Below are 18194 nucleotides of genomic sequence, written 5' to 3' on the forward strand. Positions count from 1 at the left end.
TATGTTCGCCTAGAAAGCGCAGTGCGTACATATTTACCAACAGTCCTCTCTGAGCATCCGATCGGATTGGACGTGTTTCATCCTTAGAGAAAAAGAAGTGAACATTTCAGTTAATTTACATAAGAGACAAGGTGCTCGGCACCTCGATATGGGCCGAAGCAAAAAACGTGTGCCTCGAAGAGGAGGCTCAATAATGTCGCTGACTAATTTCCAAACGAGTCAGTGCGTTAATCTGATCAGTGCACCAGCAGTATCGGTGTCCAACGAGTACGACATACTCAGTGAAGACGAAGAGGCTCCGTCGACAGGCCAACCACCTCTACAACGACGTCACGAAGGCAACGTCAAAAAGCCACGAGTGCCCCCGATAATAGTGACCGGTACATCGGTGGGGAATGTACATAGATTAATAGTGTCATCTGGGGTGATACACTATTTGTTATGGTGCAACCTGATGACCAGACACTCAGCTTTGGGCAAGCAATTGTCAGGTACATGATGTGTGAGTGAGTATCCTAGGGCGCTGACCGCAGGATCGGGTCAGCGCGCAATCTATAAGCAACCAGGTAGAGAGGGATTCGAGAGAGACTCAGTTATGAGATAGCCAAGCGTTCGCTGTGTTGCGTGTGGTGCGTGCGTTATTTTAATTAGGTCAAATAAAGTGTAGTATTCGTTTGTGTCTTAAATGAAATGTTAAATATAAACAACTCGGACACCCTAAACCCAAGACACAACACTATTCAACAAACACTACTTGAAAATGCATCACTGTTCACGTTACCAACACAACTGACTTTAAAACAGTGCTTGAGACTTTAAAGCAAAGCAAAGTCAATTTCTTCACCCGCCAGTTGCTCCAAGATCGGGCAACTAAAATTATTCCAAAAAATCGTCGAATTTATCGAATTATAGACCAATAAGCTTGCTGAGCTACCTTGCAAAGTTTTTTGAGAAGCTTATCGAAAAACGTTTAAACACTCATGTACACATCCAGAATTTTATTCCACAATATCAATTCGGATTCCAAAAAGGCTTTGCAACTACACTTTGCAACTACTTTGAGAGTAGGTCAAGAATATCTTCTGACCACATTTGAATATGCCATGGAGACTGTAGGCGCCCAACGGCCAATTTGCTCTTTCAAAGTGCAAACAATGAAATTCAGAGAGGAACTAGACACTTTTGACGCACAATTATCCGAGGCGGATTTTATGGAAAAAGTTATCAACTAAATCAAAACGGAGACCGTGGAGCACCGACAAATGTATATCATGCGACATACAAGGCGTATATCGCATATATATATACAAGGCGATTGATATGTTATTTTCTCCAGAATTAATGGCAGCGTGCAGTTGGAGTGGAGTCGGTACTCCCCAACCTAAAATTCCCTTTAAAACGTTCCGAAATATCCTAAAGTTATTTTCTAGTTTAGGAGCTAGTGGTGGCGATATACTTACTGCGTATAAAGCTATGGAATATTTCAAAGGAAAATTTTACCATGCGAAGCAGAGATTACCTAGAATACCTTTAAAAATGTTCGCGCATCAGCTCCACGGTCAATAAGGTCCTATAATAGGCACGCACTCCAAAACATTATAAATAATACTACAACTAAATAAAAAACAAGCTTATTTCTACATACATACATTCATCACAGTTTTAATTGAGATGAACTAACGTGAGCACATTGTGCTCGTCTTATAATGAATGAACTTTTTGCTATTGTTAAAACATTTTATGTAATTGTTTCTGTATATGTAGTGAGGGTGTTTGAACTGTTGCGGTGTGGCAGGAGTATTGAACAAAGTGTTGGAAACACAACTAGTGCGAGTACCTCGAGTGTTCTGTTTGCAAAAAGGAACCGTTTCTTCTTTCGTTGCCTATGGAGAGCCTTGGGAGAGTTGTTGACGATACAGAGACAGCTGTTGTGCACCAAACAGCTGATCTACCATCAGCTGTGCGGGGAGTTAGGTGTTTGTTCAGTGCCCGAGTGCGACTTTCTGTGTGGCTGTGCGACGTTAGTGACTGGAGTGTGCGCTATGTTTTGGGCGATAGAGGGCGATTCATACTGGCGAAAATGCAGCAAAAACACCAACTGGGCAAATTGGCATTGAGCCCAAGCCGAGAAAGAATATACGGTCGAAGACGGAGGCGATCATGGTTAGGCTAAACGATAAAGAGTCATACGCATCAGTTCTCCAGAAGGTAACAGCAGGACTCAAGCTCAAAACGCTAGCAAAGCAAGTATCGAAAATCAGGCGCTCCAGGGAGGGCAACATGATCTTTGAACTGAAGACAGAGGATACTGCACGTGGAGCTGACTACAAGGATCTTCTGCAGGATTCGATAGGAGAAGCCGGCCAGGTCACCGTTCGCGGAAATGACGCGACTATTGAATGTCGCGACATAGACGAGGTGACAACAACGGAGATGGTAGAGGGTGTTTTGCGGGAGAGATTCGAGCTTGGCAATGTTTGGCTGGAAACAAGAATAAAGCCATCTTTTAACGGGACACGAACAGCCTACATAAAGATGCCTGCTAAGGCAGCATCGCTAGTGGCTGCAGCCGGTGAAGTGGAGATAGACTGGTCTATCTGCCGTGTCCGCATCCTTCCCCAAACAAGGAGGTGTTTCCGATGCTGAGAGTTCAACCATGTCCAGCGTGATTGCAAGGGCCTTGACAGAAGGGACAACTGTCTTCGCTGCGGAGATAAGGGACATCAGGCCCGCACTTGCGTAAAACCAGCCTTATGCCTGGTGTGTGCTCCTGACAACAACGCACACCAAGTCGGAGGAATGTACTGCATGGCTGCAAGAAAAGCATGGAAATAGTACAAGCAAATCTGAACCACTGCGAGGCTGCGCTGGATCTACTGTGGTAGACGATGCGCGAGGAGAAAGGAGATGTTGCCATCTTGTCGGAGCCTTATCGGAAACCAAATGGCAATTGGGTATCAGACAAGACGGGGATGGCCGTAATCTGCGCGGCGGGAAAATATCCCATACAGAAAGTGGTCTCTTCGACCTACGAGGGTTTTGTGATCGCAGAAATCAACAGCATTTGTTTCTGCAGCTGCTACGCTCCCCCAAGCTGGAATGAGCAGAGGTTCGAAATAATGCTAGACAACCTCACTTCGGAACTCTGTGGACGAAATACGGTGGTGATTGCGGGATATTTTAACGCCTGGGCGGTTGAGTGGGGCAGCAGGCGCACAAACAGCAGGGGCGATGCTGTTTTGGAGAGCTTCGCCCGCTTTAATCTCGTGCTGGGTAATGTTGGCTCCGTACCTACGTTCACCAGAAACGATAGGTCCTCTATTGTGGACATCACGTTCTGCAGCCCAGTACTGTCGCGTGACCTGAACTGGAGAGTGGGTGATACCTACACGCTCAACGACCACCGTGTGATTCGGTACACTGTCGGAAGAAAAAGTCCGCCGACTCAATGGCCCTCTGTAAGCACTCGTGGTTGGAGATTACAATTCTTTGACGAGGAACTGTTTGTGGAGGCTCTAAGCTTTGGCGGCTTCGGAGACGTGCAGAACGCTCAAGAGTTGGTATCCGCCCTGGCAGGCATGTGATGAAACGATGCCGAGGAGGAATTCTGCTGGCTGTAGGCGGGCTCCCGTGTATTGGTGGAACGACAGCATCAAAATTCAGCGTGTCGAGTGCATCGCATCCCGGAGGAAGCTACAACGTGAGACATGCCCTGCGATCAGAGAGCGGTTGCGAGTCGACTACGTTACGGCCAGATCAAATCTGAAACGCGAAATAAAGGCGAGTAAACGACGCTGCTTCCTCGAGCTTTGTGCAGAGATCGCCCATAAACCCTGGGGTTTTGCATACAAAACGATTATGTACAAAATGAAAAGCAGTCGCGAGCCGATCGAGCGCATCCCTTCAAAACTTAAGGAGATAACAGAGCAACTGTTCCCCACCCACGATCCTCCGGTATTAAGCTCAACGTTTAATACACCGGAGACAGAAGCAGAGCAAATAACAACGGCCGAGATTCTGAAGCTAGCGGACCGCCTCAAACCTGGGAAAGCACCCGGTCCTGATGGCATCCCCAACGAGGCAGTGAAGGCAGCGATGCAGGCCTACCCTGAAGTCCTGGGTGAAAAAAAATATATTTATGTATATATATATATATATATATATATATATATATATATATATATATATATATATATATATATATATATATATATATATATATATATATATATATACACACAATATTCACAATGGGTATAAATAATAAATCACACATGGGTATTTTTGCCGCATGGCACCAACACACTCATAAAATGCGGCACATATTCCCTCCGTGCTTGCTACACTCGTTATCCCCTTCTTCTTCCACCCCTTCCATACCCAACAACCACAGTTGCTTCACTGCGTCGGAACGGGTTTCTCGTTGTTTCCCACTCCTCTTGCCAACAAACTTGCTGTCATTGGTTACCTGGGGCGGATTTTCAAGTTTGACAGCATACTGAGTTTTTTATACCAGATTAAGTTCTCCACCTAGGAATTGTCAAAAGTCATTAGAAGCATTCACGAAGAGGACGCATTTTGTTCCTTGAATCCTTAATTAACAAATGTGCTGCAAATTATGAAAAATGGCAAATACCATAATAAAAGTGAATACGAAAGAAAAGTGCCATTACATTCGCCGATAAACTCTGCATAATCAAACTACATGAAGGTGGAATAAGTTTAGTATTTGATATTTTTATTACTTTGATCATTATAAATTACACCTTACCTCATAAATTACAAATTGAATAGTGAATATTTCTGAAACATGGTTAGACCTAAACAAATATGTTGATAATAAAAAAAATAACCAAAAATACTCGTTTTATTGCGTTTAATGCAATAATGCTTGAAAAATAGTCATTGTATCCAAATCACAGGATAAATTTAAAAAATTTTTTTTTGTATAACATTAACACGAGAACTCGACTCCTGCATACGAAGTATAAATTATATGACAGGCAGTTTTCGAGTTACGCAGATATTTAAGATACGCGGATTTTTCCGGTCCCCATTATCCGCATGAGTCGCAGATAATAATAAATTTTAATTGTTCGTGCTTTCTGCTCGAATACTTTTTCGAGCATTCACAACCCATCGACTAACTGTTCGAATGGCAACCATCTGCGAAATGTGTTGCTTGGGAAATAGGTGTTCCGAGAACTATCAGTTCCAACGGATCGGACCGAGTCACTTCCATTCCTTGGCTATAGAATCGCGTGAGCTGTACTTCGGAGAAAAAGGAGTGTGATATAGGAAAATATAGATTTATTCATAGTTTATTTGAAATGGACGAACTTGCGGTGGAAGTATGCGGTGACAATGGTGCCCACTACAAGGTTATTATCTTTTGCAATCCAGTATATTGGCAGTCCTTTACATAACTAAAGCCAATCGAGGCGTCTACCCCGTTGTTAGTGAAAGAACCCTTCGCAGGGGTCAGTGAATAATTTTTCGTTCCCAGCCAGCGGCGGCAACGAATTGAATCATGCATCCCGGCAACGGGCTAGCACTTTTTGTGTCAGATTTACGTGCTCCCCACACGTATTCTGGTAACGAGTTTCGCCTTGTATATTACAATAACATTCATATTATTTCATCGGCAAGACGTCTTTGCTTACCGGCGGCAGCTGAAGGGACAATAACCTCTGCCTGTCTCATGTATAAGTCTCGCTCTATCTTGTGCGTTCTGGAGCTGGACCTTCTAGATGGTTGTGTCGCTGCCATGAAGGCGTTGCTGCGTGCGGAGGGGGAACAAATGGAGAATTGCGATTTTCTGTTACCTATTATGAATGATTTTGCTTAACCTCTGCATCTCAACTCACAATGGGTGCGCTTCAATATACTTTAATACAGATAATCGTTTGGGTTTGGGGTTTCTTCTTACTACAAAATATGCCTCTTCTAAATGTGAGGTCAATGTCACGCCTAACGCGGTCCGGCTTTCTTGTCCAAGTGGGGAACAGTTTTAGCGATTCGGTATTGTGTAAATCACTAATTGGTATGCAATCAGATGGATATTCTGTTTGGCCGGTCAAGTGTTGTTTAAATCTGTTCATTATCCTTAAAGATATACTATCTGAATCTAAAATATGAGCATGATGTTCAATGAAAATCTACGATCTTTTTTGTGTTCATTACGCTAGGGTATTGTCACCGATGTATTCGATGATGGAGTCATGGTTGAGTTCGAGAATGAGTAAGTAAACAACAAAGGCGATCACACATGCTGGTGGTAGACTCGCCCACAAGCTTACACCGCATCTGATTTAGGAGCTCGTTAATTATAACGCTAATCCAAAATCATTCTCTTTTTAACACAGCTGGCAAGAGGCATCAAAGTTCCACTTCAATCAAGTACGATTACCACCGAGCGAAAGCTACGAGGGTTTCGTGGAGCGTATGGAGGTGGAAGTATTTTCTCGCTCACATGAAAATGAAGCGTGTGGTTGGTGGCGAGCAGTTATAAAGGTAAGGGGGTTTGTTTTCTAGGATATCCCAACCTCGATGAACGAGCTTGTTCGCTATCAGCAAGCAATATCTTACAACCAATCAATTCATCAAAAAATGAGAAAAAAAGCAAACATTACTCTATCAACTTTTAGATGATGAAAGGCGAGTTTCTTGTTGTCGAATACTTGGGCTGGGACAATAGTTATACAGAAATAGTGAACACTGATCGGACGCGGGCGATTAATACGAGTCCAACAATCAACGAGAAAACCTTCCATCGTTTTGAGATTGAGGTACCAGAAGAAGTGCGAGAATAGTGAGTGCCGGTTCAGTTCACAGAAATTATTATTGCGTAAAAATCACGGCGTTAATATATATTGTATTTCTAAATATTTTCGCAGCGCTAAAATTGATGGTGTTCATAAAGAGTTTCAAAAAACGATTCAAGCTGCTGTCTGTCGATATATACCAGAACGCGGTGTATTACGCGTAATTTCCCGATCAGAGGCCACACAGCGACGAGCAACGATGATTCAAGAGATGCATTTTCGCAATTTAAATCAAAAAGTAAACTTTACCCTAATCATTGCTGCATACGTACGATATGTTACTAATAATTTCCTTCCATTTTAGGTGGTATTGCTAAAACGAACTGAAGAGGCTGCTAGACAACTAGAGTCTACGAAATTGCAAAGCACTGGAGGGTAAGTCTAATTCGAATACCTTTTACCTTTTATGCGTTTCTTTACACACTGAATTTATGTTTTAAGTTGGTAATCGTATAAATAAGTGCCAATTCGCCTTGTCAAGCGAGTTTTTTTTTCTAATGGGTTCCCTTAAAGGCAATTATTATTATTAATGGATCATGCTCAATATGAAGTGATCTGTAATCGTTTTTCAATCAATCGCAACCAACAACACTAAAGCACTACGACTGTGTTTTATAATTGTTTAAGACACTGAAATTGAAGCCGTTGATTTCGTAATAAAGGACACTTTATTATTTCCCGTAAGTTGGAAACTATCCGCTATGTTCTGTTCTCTATGACTTCAGAATATGAACTGCTCGGTATGAGATTTGAATGACAACTGTCCAGTTTGAGTTTGAATTCCGACCGATGCGTAAACAATCTAATTCTTGCAAATTGTTTACAATCGGCGCCGGTACGCTTTTGTCTTTCTTACATCCGATTTTTCTGCTTGCGGTTTCTTATGTAAATTATTTGTTGTGGAAATTACCACTACATATAGGGGTGTAAAAGGGAAGGAGAGTGGATGTGGAACCTAGGCTATGTTTGGTGCAGTGTGGTATAGCTTAGGCCTTAACATACTCCCCCGCGTTGAATTACTAGAATAATTCAATTATGTCTTATACGTTTTCTGATTCTTCCGATGAATGATCTCGAATTGGAAGAACACAAACTTTCGAAATGGACATTTTGAATTCCCCACCTTTTGTTTTAACTATGACTACCCGTATGGTTTTATCTGCTCCTTCGATGATTTGTGTCACGCGATGTATCTTCTCAGTGCGGCAAGAGATGCATTCGTTGATAAATATGCGACTAGTTCAATGTGCACTGCTTTAACAAACATGCACACAAATATCGCCACATATCCCTTGCTCGGCTGTGCCTTGCTGCGTGATAGTACACTGGACCGCACATATCGACACCACTGCGTAGAAAAGGCAATGCTGGTGTCGCTCGTACCGCCGGAAGATAACCCATGATTTGCTGTAATTGTGTTGGACGGCAGCGGAAATATCGATGGTAGGAATGAACAGTTTTTCTGGATAGTTTTTTGGCTTGCATTGGCCAAAATTTTTCTCGCATGCTGGCAGTGAGAAGCCGTGGGCCAGCATGGAAAAACTTGAGATGAAAATACTCCACAATTTTGTCTGTCAGCGGGGTGTTCGCGGGAAGTATGTATGAATGCTTCTGGTTATGGGGTATTTTAGTGTGTCGAAATCGTCCTCCTACTAGAAGCAATCCTTCTTCGATAAATGGTGCTATAGTGCCTTCAGCGTTGAGTTTTTATCGATGAGCTTGCCCTTTGATAAGGCTGCAAGTTCGGTTGTGAAAACATTCTGTTGAGCGAGACGTACCAAGCATTTGGTAGAGATGTCAAGTTCCTTTAACGTGAGATTAGAGATAAATCTTCTTTGGCGATTGATTCGCCTGGAGTTGTTGATGAAGCGATGCAACCAAGCAATCAAGCGTCGAAGATCGGTGAATTTAGATCGAAGCTAAAATGTTGGATTTGCTGGTACCGATTGGGTAACCAGAGACTGTTGTCACTCTTCTAGAACGTCTGCTTCGATGCCATTTGGTACGGTTGGGTTGGTGATAGGCGATTCTGATTTTGATGAACCATTCGGGTCCGTGCTATCACATGCTGGATGAATCAAGGAGGTGTGGATCCATTAGTTGGCGATGTTGTCTATGTAGAAATCTTGGTTCAGGATAGTAGCGGCTTCAGGATGTGTTGAAGCTGCACTTTGAGCGAGCACTTGTAGCGTTTTGGAGGCTACATACGGTGCGAAGGATGTTCCATATGTTACCGTATTTAATTGGAATGTACGTTATTTTTCTGATGAAGAAATACGCCAGGTTATTCGTTGCAACGGTCGATCCTTTTCACTGATGAGAATCTACCGGTACATTTTTTCAGTGTCGGCAATCATCACGTATTTCGGCGTTCTGGAGCGAAGAAAAATAGAAAGCAGGTCATATTGTAAGGTTGGGCCAATCATTAGAACATCGTTCAATGATATCTCGGATTCTGTTGCGTCGAAAACTACACATCGCTTTGTCGTTATGCTTTCTGGTCCAACCACACAGTGATGTGGTAGATGCTATGAGGATTTTGATTCGTACAACTCCTGGACTGAAGCACGAGATGAGCAGCATGCTTTGAGATGGTTGTCGATTGTCCAATACCAATGGAATGATGTTCTCGCAGTCTGGGTATACGGAGGCGTTGGATTAATCGTGCAGAAGCCACGTTGAGCTGCGAAGCTGATTCGAGCAAGGCGCGAACCAAATGCGATTGTCCGTTTGAATTTAGGACGTGCAATACGTCTGTAGAAGTACGGTAGTATTTCTATCATTCGTAGAACAGTGTGTCAACGATGACGATGTACCCGCACTGGATCCTGTAGCGGGTTCGGTGTCAGTGGTGTTTTGGATCTGTTCGTTACAGTGCAACATGGTGTGGTGTTTGGCTCCGCAAACTTTACACGCACTGGATGTACACTGTTTTCTATTGTAAAACGATGATAAGCAAATGAAGCACATAACTTTTGATTGCACAAGCATTCTTCTGCCCGTTACACTGAGATTCGTGAACTTTTCACAACAAAATATGGAATGTTTTGTTCCGCTACAAAACACTCATTTTGCGGGATTGTCTATAGTTGTGTGAATGGCTTGCTGTCAGAGCACTTGTGGTTTGGATGCACTGTGAGAGATACGTGTGGATTCTGTTGTTTGATGGTTTGCTGGTGGATTGCAGTACATGACTGTGACTGCGTAAAAACGAAACCAAATCGGAGTATGTTGCAATGGTTGTGGATTTGCGATGTAAATCCCAGTGTCGAAGAGTACTAGGGTCTAGAAGAAAACTTAATCGAAACACGAGAAGAGTACTCCAGGTTTCTACTTTCTCTCCTTCCTTTTCCATTATTTGCAGGTATCTTTCAAACTCATCATCTCGATTCTTGCCGTTAGTTCGAACCCATTATCATCGAATTCTGCATACTTTTGCGATGCGTCGGAAACCTGATCAACAGGTACCGATACTAAGAACTTGGCATACAACGCATTGTATTGCTCTGATAGCTTCCTCAAACGCTCAGAAACGGTTGCGTACACTTCTGTTGATCTGTCCTGGAACATTTTTTCCAGGCGTTCGAGTTGCCAAATCAAATGATCTCTTGTACGTTCCGTTTGGCTAAGATCGATTTGAATTTCATAGCTTATGTCAATGTTCGAATTTTGGGTCTGATCAGCCGCTTCAGCAGCCGAGTTTACTGGTGAATGTCCGATCGGCATTGTTGCTTAATTCGCAGCACTAAATTCACTTATGAGATGCACATACATAAACACTCGAATACACACACATGCAAATTTCCAGTACGTATGGGGGTGTTAAAGGGAAAGAGAGTGGATGTGGAACCTAGGCTATGTTTGGTGCAGTGTGGTATAGCTCAGGCCTTAACAATAATATTTTTTCTAAAGATGGCAAAGGTAGATATAGTAGAACGCGAACAATATCAATTCAGAAGTATTGATAACAGATATCGGAATGGGCTTATTGTTTTCCCTATTTTTAATTAATGTAATTTCTTATACAAATCTAGAAAAAAATACTGATTAGAGATGTGGGCTCCTATGAACATGAATCGCAAAAGTGTAGATTGGTCTCTGGTGAGATTCTCCTCCGGTTCTTCTAAATGATTTGCTATTTTATAATACTATATTCCGTTCTGCTTTTTCCGGATCCGGACTTTCTCTTCATCAGAAACTGAAGTTTTGACTAGAATCTTCCAATGATCTATTTTTATTTTTATTTTTTCGATATTCTGTTTGCCTCCAGAGCTACGCAAAACATTTTACATATAATCTTATGTACTATTCTTATAGACTAAAATTTGCTTAGCAGTATGGCTACTCCACCTACCAGGGCAAACAGAAGAGCAAACACAATAAAATAATAAACTCTCAAACTAACAAACATTAACAAAAACACGAGTTAGGAAATGGGGAGTAACGTAGAAAGACGTGAACGAAAAGTAGAAAGAGAAAGGGAGAAATCGAATCAGTCAGCAAAATCATTGAATCGCCTTAAACAAAGGAGCAAAGGGTCGTCAGTAGCATAGCGCTACTGTTGGGAGTAGAAGAGGGATTCTGGGACGAATAGATCGGGTAGGAAAATAGAATCGAAAGGATGCGAGTAAGGGAGGTACACCGGTGACTCCAAACTGCGGAAGACTCGCAATGAAAATAGCTTGCGCTTGACGACGCCTGCTTTACAGGTACTTTTTTTTATAAAACTTATTTATTTAGACAGATTCGTTTATTGCACGATAAGCTTGCTACATAGCAAAGCAACATAAAAGGACATTTATATCAATCACAGCAACGTTGTTCCCAACGATGTGGTTGATATAGTTTGAGAACATTTGTAATAATTTTATACGCGTTGCTGTAGTTCTTCCTGTTCGAATAGAAACGCTCAGTTATTCAAATCTAGGTGCTAGGTGGTTTGTAGTGCGTTTTGGAAGGTTAGCCACTAGTGATGGGCAGATCCTAATTTTTCCCGGAAGCGGTTTCCAAGGCATTCAGGAGTAACTCCGAAGTAATCCAAAGTCAGATCCGGATTAATCCGAAGTCATCTTCGATATTAATTTCGGATTCAACGGCGTGCACTGCGGGATTATTTGCTGTGAATGATATTAGCTCTAAATGTTATTGTTCCCGATATTTCCCTGTATTATTTTTCGATAGTGTTTGTAAAGCCTGCATTACTCCGGAAATGTTCCGCAGTTTACTCCGGACCTTTTCCGGATTTTCTCTGGGTTTCATACTTCGGTGTCATTGTGGATTCATTGATCCACTCCGGAGTTCGAACCACTACTATCCATAATGGTAATACTCTTGGACACAAAGTGAATTAGTGTTCCAAAAATTCGTCATTTATTTGAAACACTAACAATCAACTATATCATTTAAATGCAGGACACTTTGCAGGGATTTTTATGGGTAAACAGCTAAGAATCCTGTATTATGAAATAATGTTTATTTCACCATGTAAACCATTTCAACAGTATGTTTTAATTAGTTGCAACAAATAACAACAACATAACATTATGTTCTTAAGATTAGGTATTTTAATTAGTGATCTGATAATTATTTATTAATAATTTAATTAAAATTTGTAATTAATTAGTAATTTGATTAAAAAAATCACTTATTTTGGTCTACTGTTCAAAAGTTTCTTAAAAGAAAATTAATCGATTACAGGGTTTACCTAGCCAATTCGGCATCGTCAAACTATTATCGGGCAACGCAAATTCCTATTTTGGCCTCGTAAACTCTGTTGGCCATCGTCCATTCTATTCGGATGTCATCAAGTTAAAATCCGTCGTTGTAAAAATTTAATTGGGCCGCCTCTGGATTGTTTTGATTTTCAAGCTGTCAAATCGGTGGCTTCGTTGTGTTTGACCATAAAGCTCTACAAAAATTCGTAGGTTGTGTGATGTGAAACTTCTTCTTCTTCTTGGCTTAAAGACCTTCTAGGTTACGCCGGCCATCGAATGGCTTATTAGACTCTCCGATACCACGTAGCCCTATTTCTCCTATCTGCACAGATTTTATTGTCCGTATATGCTACTACACTGTTATGCTCTATGCTAGAAGGTTTGTTACCTTTTTGAATTTACAAAATTTCAGAAAGCTTTTGGATTCGTGTATAAGCTGCTTTAGAGGCATATATTTGAAATATATGCCTCACGTAGGAGCCTGTTACACGAGCTGTAAAACACGTAGCAGTTGCGTGGTAGATTGCTTATTGTTGACGGATGGATGTCTTCGTAGGGTTTTAAGAGCGGTGTTCTTTCTTCTTTTTAACGCTTTGAGCTCACTGTTTGACCAGGTTGGCTAGCGTCCCGGCCTGCAGAAAGGAGTATTAGCGTTGATTATTTCAACCATCGTTTGATTAAAATAAGAGATTACACCTGCCTGGGCAGCGTCAGATGAACCCAGGCAGGTGTAATACATCGGCGAATATTTGTTTACAAGATGGTGCGGTTTGTGGGTAGTAGTTACTACAGCGTATTAAACTTTGGTTGAAATCACCCAGCACGATCAACTTATCGTTAGGTAAGTTGATCGTGCTATCGCTGGCTATTAATAGACTTCAATTTCGACAAAAAATACTTATAGTGGTCGTTTCTGTCCTTTTGCAGGGCATGTGTGTAAATGCTTCCTAAACAAAGTGTTCCAGATGACAAATATATCTGCCTGTTTGATACGGCTATAAGCACTCCACCGCTTCGCGTGTGCGTACTGTTTGTTCCTTTACGATGCACACAGTATACACTGTGTATGTATTGCCAAAAACATGCTCGATGGTATTGAAGCATCCAACCATGTTTCTGTCAAAACAATAAGATTGTAGTTGTGAAGCGTGCTTACTAGCAGAAGGCTTCGTGTTTTTGTTTTCAGGACACGGACGTTCTGGTAGTAGATCGTGTGAAGAGGAGTTTTATTCTGCTTGTAATCAACAACGCGGTTGTTGGTAACAACCGCGGTGTATTACACCTTTACAACCGGGCAAAGGTGCCATTTCGTAGAAGTAAATATATTCCAACCGATGAGAAAGTTAAACATTGCATTAGAGAACCCATGCTCCCGGAGTTTGCAAGCATCTCGGAGTTTGCATGCATCTCGAAATTTGCAGGCATTCTGGAGTTAGCGGGCATAAAGGTTGATTCTACCGGGCCTTGACCAGTTATATAATTTTTTTTTGCACAATCTCTCCTTATTTTGGCATAACAGTGTTTTCCGTACTCTAATGAAACCTTTGCCAGCAATATTGAAATCTTCCTAAGAATAAACGTCACTTTGGCATTGCGTACCGTCATTTGGTCAGCGTAATCGTCGCTCTCCCGTAGTGAGGATTGACTATCCAACTACGTGGTATCAGCATGTCTCGTAAGCCATTAGATGGCCGGCTTGACCAAGAAGGTCGTTAAGCCAAGAAGAAGAAGAAGAATTGTCGCTTTCGCATTTGCAAATGTTATCTTGGCAATAGCAGCGTCGAGAATAAAAAAATTTTGTTTGACATTTTATGTTATCGTGTCTATTTTCTATTTCAGTATGGCGTCGCTCCGCTGTCTTATCTTATAATATATTTTTTCATTTTTTTATTATCATGCATTGTTAATTTGAGTAATATGAATGTTAAAAAACTAATAAAAACTAAAACTATATCTATTAAGATTGCATTTCACGGATATTAGTTGTCGAAAATATCATTCAGTTCAACCTTTATTTGTGGTAAGTAAAATAAACGTATATAAGGTAAGGGGCGGCCCGGTGGTGTAGGCGACATCGGTGTCGGTCTTCAAACGGCAAGACCGAGGTTAAAATCCCATCCGGGACCGTCCCCCCGTAGTGAGGACTGACTCACCAACTACGTGGTATAGGCAGTCTAGTTAGCTATTTCGATGGCCGGCAAGACCTTAGAGGTCGTTGAGCCAAGAAGAAAGAGAAGGTATAAATTTCCTCACATCTCGTATCAAAGGTTATGTTTTTTTTATTTTTGAATTAAAATAAACAAAAAATATCCGTGAAGTACAATCGTAAATACATTTAGTTGTTATGAATTATTTCAACATTCATGTTACTCAAATTAACAAAGCATCACATTAAAAAATTGTTAACACAATATCATAAAACATAAAAAATTTCGCGACGCTTGCTAGTGTCAAAATTCAACTGCAATTGCGAGAGCGATGATTATGCTGAAAAAATAACGTTACGTTATGGCAAACTAACGGTTGTGCTTGGTAAGATGACGGTATTACTGGCGAAGGTGTCATAAAAACGCGGTAAACACTGCATTGTCTATTTATGCAGACATGTTGATGTCGTTGCCGTGTTGCCAAACGCCATGACTGAAACAATGAACATTAATAATAAAGAATTTCCACCTTATTAATGCCTTATCCCGGGCATGCTTGGCTGTGGATGTGTGGTTGTTGTCCAGGTCTATTGGTTGTTGTGTTTTGTATTCCTCTGGTATGGGGTCTGGTGTGGTTGTTTTATTTCTGGTACTATTGCAGGGATGGAAATTGAATGCATCTGGGTTCCCTATTGTGGTTTGATGACTGTTGTTTTGTTGACCTTATAATTTGCGGATTTAGACGGTAACAGAAGAAGCAGAATTATTTGAACAGCACAAACATAGATTCGCCTGCGTACTGTGACACAGAAGCCAGTGAGTCTGCCTTCTCATTGCCGGGAATTACACAATGAGAAGGGTGGGTTCCTTATTAGCAAGATCCTAAACGCCTTATTGATCCTAGTAGTTGAAGGATTTTTATGGTGTGGAAATCCTTACTCTTAATAGCCTTTGCGGATATCAGTGCTTCAAAAGCACTAAGGTTGTCAGTGAAAATAGTGCGTAAAAGATTTCGGCAAGCTCTACGGTGTAAACACTACATGGCTGCCTCAATTCGAAAAATGCTCCGGTGGACTCGCCCGAACACCGAAGCCAGTGCCCTCCTTAGAGGATGATCCATTAATGTAGTACTGGCTTATTTGGTCTAAATGACCCTACTTGTTCATGAAAATGCCCGGAACTATCCTCGGGCGAAGATCATTAGGTATGGTCTTAATTTCCTCATGCATCAAAGAATCTGTTGTTAAAAAGGAAATGTAGTTCTCAGGAAGGGCAGCACGAGTTAATGCCTGTGGAGCGCTATGATGCACTTAAAGGGCAACAAAATCTTCAAAAATCTTGAGGATTTTGCTCTTAGAACCTGTCTCTAGAAGCGCTTCAAAAAGCGAAGCGACAGCATTTCAAAACGCAGTTTGAGCGGCATCACTCCGGTCATCACTTCTAGGGACATGTTGTGTGTAGATTTCATGCTCCTTAGTGCGAGTCTAAGACAGTGGTACTGTAACCTTTCAAGCTTAAGTATCAACGTATTGGATGCTCAATGGAAGCAAATGCTTCCATATTCCAATACGGATAGTACCGTTGTCTTATTCAGTCTCAGGACGTCTGATGGATGTGCGCCCCACCAGAATCCTGTGATTGTCCTTAGAAAGTTGATTCTTTTGCTGCATTTTTGCAGTTTTGACTCAGCTTGTATGGTGAAACTGAGTCAAATGCCCCCTGTATTGTATCTGTATTGTAGACCCGATGTTCTGCCTGCGTGCACGTGCAAGCTCTACGACCTGGTCATCCTTGAACAAATTATAAAAAACTATCTAGAAATACGGGTTTGTCATTTTATGAAAAAATTTTAAAATGAAGATACTGTATATAATAGAAAAAACAAAGAGAAATAATCAAGGAAAAGTTGGAGAGGGAATTACACCAATAATCCGATAATAAACCAATAAAATCCGATAAAGTTAATTATAATAACCAATAAAATCAAAAACAGGGCTCACTTATTCAGACATTTTTATTTAATTGCTATCAAACTATAGGTGAGGGTTTTGCGTTTGAAACACACGCCCCTGATTCCACTCTTGCTATAAACCCCCTTATTCTTAAACTAGACCGTTCTCCCTCTCTTTCTCGTATTTGCAGTACGCTCATGTTTGGTTGGATGATTCTTACAGTAATAAGCTATTTGTCATCGTTTTTCATTTATCTCATTTAATTTAATTTAATATCACTTCCTTTATGAGTAAGCAAAATGGCATGGCCGTTCTACAGGAATAAAAAATAATTTATTACTTCAACAGACCTTCAGGCCCGTCGAATATAGTACTAAGCTAAGTGCGTAAAAGTAATTACATAGATTACTTAAGACGGTTAAGAGCAAAAGAGGGATAGTTAGCTGGATGGCTAAAATTTAGTCAATACTTTGGTTGCGGAGATTACGGAGGCAGTTGATGAAATCTATGCGTGGTATGCTGGGCTCAAACAGATTACAAACAGAGACACATTAAATAGAATGGTTCCCAACCGCCAAAACGCGTACGGCGGTTCCCTATGGCGGTCAGATCTTACGTCTGCCAGCCTGGCAAGGACGTATAACTGAATTGAGTTCAGGAGAGTCGATGTGTAAGTTGAGCAAGTCATCGATGAAGACACACCGAGCGTTCCGGTAGCGATCACTAAGAGGCTCGACACCGAATAAAATGCAGCGAGTGTAGTATTCTATCTCAATCCAATGACGGTGCGCGTGGCGTGTGGCTTTGCTGTGTACGGATTCGAGACGTGCCACAGAATGAGCGGTGGTCCACCAAGCCACAGAGGCATATTCCAGTACCGATCTGATCATTGAAAAGTAAAGCGGTTTTTACAGAAACTGGATCACGGAATTCTCGAGTTAGCCGTGTAAGCATACCAATCAGTTGATTGTTCCGGGTGATAACGTTTTCTTGCTGGTATTCGTAGCTAATTTTTTTTTATCTAGTATAACCCCAGGGTATCTAGAAGTATCCCTACGGCAGACGTATTCTTTTCGTTCGATAATCGTGCCATTCATTTTACTATGATAGATATTCATATCATATATAAATCCTATAAGCTCAGGCTACTAAGATTGAAACGTCAAAATATGAATCTTCAACAGTGCAGCATCTTTAATTGTTTTAGTCGGAACCTTCTGTGTCGCCATCATTTGTTTTGGTGCTGCTATAAGTTTTTGATGAAGCTTTTGTCAGTCCGACATACGACGAACCTTGCATAGCCAAGCTGTGCTTCCTCTGCATGTATCCAATCAGTGTGTTCGGGCATTAAACAGTATCGGCAATTAGAATTTTGCTCAATATACGAGGTTGTCGTGCATTCGTGCGTTCGTGCTCGATAGTAATAGTTGATCTGATGTAAAGTGTTGGTGATCCAAGGACGATTTTAAACAGTATGATCGGTATTTTTTTAAGTACTTGCTTTGGTTTCCGTCGCACCATTCTTCAGCAGAATTGGTAGCGGATAGGACGTTCCGT

General features: G+C 41.3%; 1 protein-coding gene across 2 annotated transcripts in view; it reads left to right on the forward strand.

Moving 5' to 3' along the window:
- Positions 1-5257: 5257 nt before the first annotated feature.
- Positions 5258-18194, forward strand: part of LOC126568578 (fragile X messenger ribonucleoprotein 1 homolog) — a 28145-nt gene continuing 15208 nt past the window's right edge. For both annotated transcript variants that reach the window (XM_050225079.1, XM_050225087.1), the window contains exons 1-6: positions 5258-5381; positions 6189-6241; positions 6366-6513; positions 6648-6811; positions 6897-7062; positions 7129-7199. In XM_050225079.1, the coding sequence (XP_050081036.1) occupies positions 5331-5381; positions 6189-6241; positions 6366-6513; positions 6648-6811; positions 6897-7062; positions 7129-7199 (653 nt within the window). In that variant the 5' untranslated portion in view covers positions 5258-5330. The remainder of the gene's footprint in view (positions 5382-6188; positions 6242-6365; positions 6514-6647; positions 6812-6896; positions 7063-7128; positions 7200-18194) is intronic.

This window comes from Anopheles maculipalpis, chromosome X, assembly GCF_943734695.1.
Source record: "Anopheles maculipalpis chromosome X, idAnoMacuDA_375_x, whole genome shotgun sequence".
Taxonomy (NCBI): Eukaryota; Metazoa; Arthropoda; class Insecta; order Diptera; family Culicidae; genus Anopheles; species Anopheles maculipalpis.